The following is a 9,413-nucleotide window of genomic DNA, read 5'->3' as shown; positions in this document are numbered from 1 at the left end:
AAACTGTTCATACATGTAAGGAGAAAGTGCTTCAAGTTTACTGGCTGCAGGATATTAAAAATTATAGGATCTTTTCTATAATTTATGACTGGGAGATGTTACAGATGGATTAGGATGGGTAGCTTATGGCACTTGCATTACAGGACCAGTGAATATTTAAAAACTAACACACATTGCATTCCACGACCAACTCAGGCATATCTGTGCCTTAAACATTTATTACAACATCGTGATAAATAATATACACACTGTATCTTTTAAAATACCATATAAACCATACCTCAAGAATAGGGAGCCAGCTTCCCTATACATTATCCTACAACATGTCCCTAGCCTGTGTTTCTTTTTCAATTCTAAAACCAGATCTGTAACACTGGATAACTACAGTAAGCAGCCTACACTATTAGACAATTAATGCAGTATTGGCATTAGGGTTGTAGAAGCCTCGCACCGAGTGCCGGGCGCACCAAGCGTTGCCTTCCTGCAGCCTGGCTGGGCACGGGCTGGGCTCTGCACCATCTACCACTTGCCAGGGATGGACGTGCCACACTCGTACCAGCGGACGTAGTTAATCTGAGTCTCCCCGCCTATCTTCCCAAATTTGACAGGTTCCTGACGAACTGCCCTGAAAAACCCTGGAACAGAGAATAAAAAAACCAGAGTTTTGTTTGCAGGAAGCTCTCAGGAAGGTACCGTGCTTTGGTTCCAACAAGTCTGCAACTAACAATTCAGTGAGTGGCTGTAGTCACCAAGCCCTTAACCCACCTGCCACAACAGAGCTGTTTGCTGCCCCTACATCCATTAGCACTGCAATTTGCCCACCCAATTCAAATTAAAGCAAAGTGCTTGGGATGGTGGTGCAGAGGTGAAGCCTGTCTTCCCTGGAGATCCCAGCGCCCTGCTGTGGGTGGGGCTGGCTGGGCACAGCCTGTGTCCCCTCTGTCCCCCCTCTGGCCATGCAAGGCTCTGGGAACAGGAGGCTGCTCTGCGTTGCAAAGTGACAGTGACAAATAGTCCCCAGTGCACAGCCTTGACACTGCAGTGAACATCAATGAAACCCACTGGGGAAAGTTCACAGCATCTCCCCATCCCTAAAGGAGAACTCATCCTCCTCCTTTCACTCTTGCTTTTGACAACACACTTGCTTCCCATTCAAGCAATTAACATGGGGTTACAAATTAAAGTGAGGAGCTGGGGCTCCATCCAGCCTGACCATAAGGAATGTATGTGTGGCTGGAGCGAGCATGTGGGCACACAAACACAAAACACTGCTCTGCCGCTGAGAGGCAGCATCAGCCATGATCCCCTTGCAGCACTTCAGGTCAAATACGTGTAGATAATTCAGAAATCAACCTGCTGCAGCCAGAACAATTGGTCTGTTGATCTGTTCTTTCCTCTGTTCTGTTCATTTGCTAGAAATACAAGCTACTGAAAAGATGAGGTCTTTTGTTTGCTTGTTTTGTTTTTTGTTTGGGCCTAAAAATGAATGTAGCTCATGAATTCACTCAAATCCAGTTGCTGAAATCAAATTAGTTTTAAGTCTTTTAAACTGAGATTGCAAGGTTTTTTGGTACAAGTTTTTTTAAATACTCAAATATTTTTAAAAGTGTGAATCTGGTACAACTGAGAAGTTTGCTGTCCTGGCAATGCAGATTGGATTCTGACTACCTCTTACACAAAATTTTTTTTTCAAATGGGCAGCACTGACTGGGAAGAGAAAAACAAAAACCACTTTAGAAGAAACTCACAAAACACATAAACAAATACCCTTCAGACCGCTCGACTACTTTGTTTTTTGGAAAACCTTGTGAAAGACTTGGGAACTTCACATTCATCTCCCACACCTACCTCTACACATTTCTGGACTCGTGTGGGGTGTTTTGTAAATGAAGCACAGGAAGGTTTGGTCAACATGCTGATATTGTACTGAAAGCTGTTTTGCTGTTTTCCTCAGAAAAATGTTCCATGACCTGCTCAGCACACGTGCACGTACCAGTACAGCCTGTGTTCTTACCCCACAAGGAAAGAACACCTCACCCTGGCACTTCTGCCAAGCAGCAAGCAGGAGTTCAGCTAACAGAAGTACAAATTTCTTATGTCTCAGCCTCAGCAATGTGTGAAAAATAGCCAGGCAGGTCACAGCTGTGTTTAGCACATCTAGCCCCATGTCCATTTAGACCAGACTGGAATTTTGGGCACCCTTTTGCAATCAGTACACATGGAATTACTGCAGCATGAATTATATTTTCCAGCCATAACTTTTCAGTTTCTCATTGGTACCAAACAAGGTATTTAATGCCCAACTGATTACGTACTGTGCTTTAAATCAACCTTGCTAGTTTGAACACACCACTTAATGCCTCTCTGCAAACTCAAATTTGTGGTTGGGTTTAAATATGTAATACCAACAGTGAATAATTTGTTGGGCTGTTTTAAACAGGAGAAAGGCTGTTTGCTACCTAACAGAACCCAAGTCATAATCGTCTTAACAAGTCATCATTCACTCTCAAAAACTCCTTGACCCTCTCCTGCCTGCAAAGCTGGCAGCTCCTTTCATTGCCCTTTCTCCATCATACTTTCTCCTTTCATTCTATCAGTGGGCATTGAATCCTCTGGCAGGAAATAGAAACAAAGGAATTGCCAAGGTTTGCTACAGAGACAGGTGTTAGGAATTACCATCTTTGACTGGTAGATCTTCTTGCTGTCCCGTCCTTCCATCTAAGAATGAGTCTACAAATTGGCAGTGATCTTCTCCATGGCCCCTCTGGTCTCCTATGTTATAAAATTTTCCTGAAAGCAAAGAAGCAGCAAAGTTTAATGAGGGCTATTTCCCAAAACCACCAGAGGCAATGGGCTGTGCTCTTTCCTCTGTGGGGAAGCCAAGGTGAATGCTATGACTCTTTCCCTCTCAGGACCTGTAGCTGTAATTTGAACATGATGTGCAGGCTCCAAGTGCTTATGGCTAAGGCAAAAGTGCCCCACTCCTGGCCAGAATCTATGCCTGGATGTAATTTCTCCCTCTCCTTACATTTCATACAGTAAGGGAAATTTTGTTACTACCAAGAACATCATCAAAAAGCAAGTTTTGGTAGTGATTTGAATGGAAGGCAGGTCTGGTTCCCTGTAAGAAAGCCCTCAGTATCTTCAGAGATGTTTTTATAGACCACCTCCTAATATAGCCAAGGCCTGTTTTATAAATCATCATATTTTTATAACATGTATGTGCAGGTGATAGCCCTTCACATATAGATGACCTCAGATACTAAGTACTTATACAGAGCATGGAGTGTGCCTATGTATTTACTTGCAGGATTGCTTAACAGGACATTTTACTGCAACTGAGTAGAAATCAAGGTCCCAAGTGTCCCATGTGCTGTGCAGACATTACAGGCTGTGCTTATCCTGTTAACAGGCACAGTGAAGGAGCTTGGACAGATGTTTTTTTCTTGCTGATTTGATTTGCTAGACATTAGTAAAATTCAGCTCAGAAGATGGAGGAGAGCATGCTATGTTCTCTTCCCAAACCTGGGATGGAAACCTTTGTTGATAAACTTATCACTCTTTCTAAGCTTCTTTCACAGCACTTAGTTCTCAATATGTTCAACCATTGGTTGAGATGTTGAAAGGAAAGGTGAGAGCACTTAGAAAAAGGCTCAGGATGCAGGTTTAAGTTAGGCAGAAAGTCAAGTTACTCATTAAAGATTGGGTGTCCTGGAGCCTTGAATCTGTGCCAGTCTGGCCGTTTGAGAGGTGGCTGGGTGCTTCCAAAGAGCAATTAATAAAAGAACAGCCTACCAATAAACTCCAATGTTTTTGTGATCTGAGCAATATTTTGCCAAAGTTTTTCACCTCCAGTTGATGGCCTCTGTGCACGTTGCTCTTCTCTTGCTTTACAAAATTATTTCTTGTTATCTAGCTTTGGCTGCAGACATGTTTTTTTGCATAGGAGAACTGGTCAGAGTGAGTTTCTCTCAGCAATTTTTGCTCTGAAATTAAGAACATTCAGGCTGCCCAAAAAGGCCTTTTTTTTTTTTTTTTTTCCACAGCTGTTGAAGGTCACACATAGAATTAATTTTTTTCCTTCCCTCAATAAATACTTATTTTTAGGTGGCCTGCTTTTCTGGAATGCCTACGGTGACTGCTCTGGAGGACTGTTAAATGAGGTCAGCAGTAGATGCTAGTTTATGGAACAGTCCTGGCATGTGTAACACAGATCAGTCTTTCTCCATAAGAGAGAGAATAAGCCACATATTTTAATGGCTAACACCAGAACAGTAACTTGCAGATACACACATATTCTTTGGCCCACAGCTTAACCTATGCATAACTCAAACAATTGGTCTTCATAAATTAGAAGCATTCTCAGTGACCATTACATTCTTACTGCCCAATTATTTCCATAATAAAAGAGCACACTTAAAACCGTTTAGCTAAGGAATAACTGGCTTTCTGTTTTGGGGATAGCAATTCTAGCAAAAGTAAAAATTTTTCCCCAGTGTTCCCTTGTGGGTGGCCTTACAATCTTACATACAAACTTTGCTTTATACATTATAAATTCCACAGCACTAGAAGAATAAATTCATGCTAAAAACCAGCATGCAAAGATACAGTTGTTGCCTGCCTTATACAATAGCATTTGGACAGTGCACCCATGTTTCAAGGCAATTACACTGCTTCAACAGCAAAGCCTTGGAAGATTTTTCAGTGTCCAGTGGGATTCAGAGCTCGGTGCAGCCTTGCACTGGATTGTGCTTCTGCCAGCCTCGGGGGCACAGTGAGGAGAGGTGACCATGGAACACATCAGAACATCAGAGCAGAGCTTGACTTCAAACAGGAAAACCTCTCACTCACACAAAGAGGCTTCCCTTAGCACACGGGGCAAAAGCAGCTTTCCTTCTACATAAATATTTCACTTCTTTTAAATATTGTGACAACTGGTCAGCTCTGGTTGTAACAATTCAAGTGCAAGAACCAGGTTTAGCAAGTATAATGAATACAATGTGTATACATCTTCTTTTTCCAGCGAGGTTAAACCACCACCCTTCCAGCAAGAACAAAAACAATCTAATGAAAATAGGAAAATGGGCTCCTGATATTAAACTTTTCTCCTCAGATTGGAGCAGCTTTCACTGCAGTGTTAATTCACTTGATTTAGGGCTGAAGTCTAGTCCTGCTAGATTAGCACTGCTATTTCCTCTGCTGGCTGGTTTTGGGACACATCATGCCTCATTGCCAGTGCTTGTCATTTGATCACAGCTGGTTAGTACAGCAACAGCTGAATGAATGATACATCTGTTCAAAACATTCTCTTCTATTCACATAATTGCTAAGACATTATTTACATACAGAGTATTGTACTTACTATTAATGACAAGGCTTTCCTTCCTTGTCTGCTCATCAGAGAATGGTGCTGGATTCAAGGCAGGAAAGCTTAAAATTATGGCAGGATGGGCTGCCCTACATTCCCCTGCTCTTTTCCTTCCATGTTCCTTCCATGGAGCCCAGAGCCCTGCTCCTGTGAGGTGCTGAGCTCAGAGATGGGGCAACTTTAGGTTATGAAAGAGGATTCTTCCAGCCAGTCTGTCCTAGCTAACTCAATGCAATGTGTTGAACACACTTGCCTGACTTGCACTCAAAAGGCATTTCTCACACATCTTTGTGCTCAGATGCCACACTAATGCCATTATCACAGAGCTGTCTGTGATAAGAGATCTCACACAGAAGACAGCCAGGATGCATTATAAGAAGTTAACATAATTCTTAATGTGGCAGATATAGCTTGCACAAGCTGCATGAGACACAAAGATCTCCTATGAACTAACTGAAAAACACTTCTCACAGGCTGTTTCCCCAGCAGGTGTCACCTGAGTCAGGTTCTTAAACACATCACACTCAATTGGGCTTAAAAATCAAACAGAACTTGAGAATGTAAGGCCAAGAAGTTTCCTTCAGTAACAAAATGTAATATGAGAAAGACAAAAAGGTGGGGAAAAAAGATCTTAAGCAAAAATGGGGAATATAAAAACAAAAATGTCAAAGCAGGTGAGTAAAATCTGTTGACTAGAGTTAAAGTCATGTATTTATAAGCCATCCAGTAACCAGATGTTTACCAAAAGGGATGGGAATGACAGGTCTAATCCTGGTCTAAAATGAGGTCCTGATCCTCTAATTAATAATTATTCTAGGCTACCCTTTAAATACCTATTTGGCTGTTTTACAATATTCACTGTGATATTTATCAGTTTTCTGTATGATCCTCAGCATATGAACAGGTACTTAAAATCAGATGATCACCACAGGGAGATTCCTCTGGAGACTGAAAGTTCAGTATCAAACATATCAATGGTTACTGAGCACAAGCAGATTACTGTTTATGATTAATCTGTAGACTAAATTAAACAAATCTGATCACACTTCAGCAGATCATCTTGTTAAACCTCTTATTTCAGGAACCATGATATCTTTCAGGGATATATAATGTGGACAGCACTGATTTGAATGTTTCTTACCTGTAAGTGAATCACTGAGGTATATCTTGTATCTCAAGGAATTGCATAGCTGCACACCTACAAACTTCTTATACCAAGTCCTCTTTACATATTGTTTGCCTTTGCATTCTGAATATGTGTCTGAATTGAATGGGATTTCAGTCCAGATGGCATCTTTCCCCACTGTAGGAGAGGAAAAAAGAGGCTAAAGTACAATGCTGCATATAAAATTACACTACAAATACATTTGAATAACTAGAATTAGAAACCTTGCTGAAGCAGAATGTACCATGACACCTGCATTTTGAACATGAGGAATATTTCAGGGAAACACCAAAGTATGCAGAATTGGTGCTGTGAACTCCTCCTGCTGTCCTCTGGTGCAGGTTTGGAATAGGTTCATTCTAGGACCTTGTTAGGGGACAATGTTTGTATTGGCAAAACTCTCATTTATGAAGTGTGTGATACAGTCACCATTCTCCAGTGCATTCAAGCCAAGACAATCAACTTGCAGCAAACTGTGATCTAACAAAATACATGTAAAAATGAAGTGCCATTAATTATGTGGAGAAAAATGGTGCCACAGTGTTTGTCAAAGTGAGAGTGATGTCTATTACAAATACAAAAAGCAGTCCAATTTGCTTGAATAATCTCAGCTTTTCTTCAAAAGCTCAGTCCACCTTCCATCAAGGAGAGCAACAGTCTTGTAAGTGGCCTAAAGCAGAGCTAGATCAAGACTTCTGAAGCAGAAAATTTTCCTAAAACACAAAGACAGATAAATAGAATCCTCTGAGTTGTGCTCTGTTAACTCACTTAAAAAGTGTGGAGTAGCTTATGCATTTTGCAGAGCTTTCTTTGCTTTAATGACAAGGTTGAGAAAATATGAGGCTGTCCTTGGCTCATTTGTGTACCTTGGTTTGAAGCCATCCCAGCTGCCATGGGAGCTCCACATCAGGTTGATTGCTTTATGCTCAGGTAAACAAGCAGCCTTGCATGAATCCCTTAGCAGGGGCATGGGTGGAAGGAGTGAAATTGTGTGTGAATGCTGTTTGGTTCTGTAACTCATCCAGCTGGTGCAGCAGAGCCACCTCCTTGTAAAATTCTGCTATCTGATTTCTGAAAAAACTGCTGATCAGATTTATATATAAAACACTTACTTGAAATTGGCTCACTCACTCTTGGGTCCGCTGGGGGAAGAAAACAAACATTCAATCAGACACTGTAAAGTGAATGTTCTCAATAATTCGATGGAAAAGCATTGGTAAGTGATTTTTTACAGCTGATGTAAGCTGTAATTTGTGAAACAGAAAGAGTTTTGGAAGCAAAGTTAACTTTTGTATTAAATTAAATTAAAAGAAATATATTTCTTATGTGAAACTCCAGTATCAATGAGCTTTTAATAATTTTACGTATGGGACAACACCAGCCAAGCAGAGTTCTAGTAAAAGCAAGAGTTTAAACTTGTAACCAGCAAAACCCAATTGTACTGCATCTTATTAAAATTTCAATTTCAAAACATAAATAATAATAATAGAAAGGGCACTTCTGTAATACTTGCCACAAAAAATTTGGCTTTGAAAGCCCAAATGTGAGAAATGGATGTGTGCAATTAAGAAAAAACAAAACTGAATGGTTAATTTGTCCAAACTAAATAGGAGACAGAACACAAGCCTTGTCATTCATGAAAACTGCACTTGGAGCAGACATTTTTTTTCATTTTTAACAATCTAGGATTACAAAGAGTGTATTCAGAGTTTTTAAATATGTGTGGCAGAGTCTGCACTCCTCCCTGAGTAATCCTTTGCTCAGCCAAAACTCTCATCCATCAGTGACAGCACTAGTTGAGGACTATTAAATTATTACACCTGGCTCAAAACACAGATTGAGAAAGTCCTTTTATAAAGGCTAAATCCATTTTGTGTTTTATGTGGTCTTTCAGTACTACCAAGCAATAAACACTTCTGAACAAAAGATGGTATCTTGCTTGCCTAAAGTCAACAAGTCAGCTGTAGTTAACCTTAAGGAGAGCAAGAATAGGGAAAGCAAAAGCTCTCTGAGTCAGAGAGAACTTGACTTGGGGACCAACCCATGGCCAAAACAGGCTCTTTAACTGTTTCACTGGAGAGTAAACAGGAGGGAATGGACCTACTGGGACACTGACTTTTCACAACAGCTCTTTCTCAATCCTTATTTCAGCCAGACAACATCACTGTTTACAGCAGCCTTATTGAACAGGTAACAAAAGCACCTATGAACACACCAGCCCAAAAAAACCCCTAATGTTCCCCAACCAGAAGCTGTTAATGGGTTGTTTAAATGCAAAAAGGTCAGGAATATAAATCTTAACTGACTGAGCCCTCTCTAAGGATGAAATAATTTTCTTCACAATGAATACCAGGCAAACCCTCTGTGCTGGGCATGGTGGTAAAAAGACATTGAGGAGACAGTAAAGAGCAAGACTGAATGCACAAAATTAAGTGAGAGAGCCCTTCATGCATCCCACAGACTAAAGCTGCTGTAAATAAAGGTCTGAACTTTGGAAGTTCTTACCTGATTCAGTACTGAATGCCACAACGTTGCTACTTGGGCCTTCACCAAGGGGGTTCCTAGGTTTCACGTGGAATTCATAACTGGGGAATAAAATTGAAGAGATGAAAATTTTGCAAACTGAACACTCTTCAATAGCCTGGAGCAAGCAAACAGCACACACATTGGTGCTACTCCCCTTCTGGACAAGAACAAAAAAGCCCAATTTCTTGCCACAAAGCCACTGAGACATTTTCTTGTCCTAACTGTGTAAGACCTGAGCTGAACACAAAATTAACTAGTCCTCTTGGTAATTCTTTGCACACATACTATTAATATTTGATTTAATTCACCACTGACTTGTCTGTCTCCTCTCACACAGCAGTTTCAGCTCTGGCA

The 9,413-nt window shown here is 40.8% G+C and overlaps 1 protein-coding gene across 38 annotated transcripts in view; it reads right to left on the bottom strand.

The window, feature by feature from the left end:
* Positions 1-200: 200 nt before the first annotated feature.
* The window catches only part of ABI3BP (ABI family member 3 binding protein), a 130,756-nt gene continuing 121,543 nt past the window's right edge, over positions 201-9,413 (bottom strand). For all 38 annotated transcript variants that reach the window (XM_056483381.1, XM_056483507.1, XM_056483331.1 and 35 more), the window contains 5 exons: positions 9,039-9,118; positions 7,646-7,675; positions 6,510-6,671; positions 2,677-2,790; positions 201-635 (listed from right to left, as the gene is read on the bottom strand). In XM_056483381.1, the coding sequence (XP_056339356.1) occupies positions 520-635; positions 2,677-2,790; positions 6,510-6,671; positions 7,646-7,675; positions 9,039-9,118 (502 nt within the window). In that variant the 3' untranslated portion in view covers positions 201-519. The remainder of the gene's footprint in view (positions 636-2,676; positions 2,791-6,509; positions 6,672-7,645; positions 7,676-9,038; positions 9,119-9,413) is intronic.

Source organism: Oenanthe melanoleuca, chromosome 1 (genome assembly GCF_029582105.1).
Source record: "Oenanthe melanoleuca isolate GR-GAL-2019-014 chromosome 1, OMel1.0, whole genome shotgun sequence".
NCBI lineage: Eukaryota > Metazoa > Chordata > Aves > Passeriformes > Muscicapidae > Oenanthe > Oenanthe melanoleuca.
Note: the sequence above shows the minus strand (reverse complement) of the source record. Positions and strands in the feature narration are given on the sequence as shown.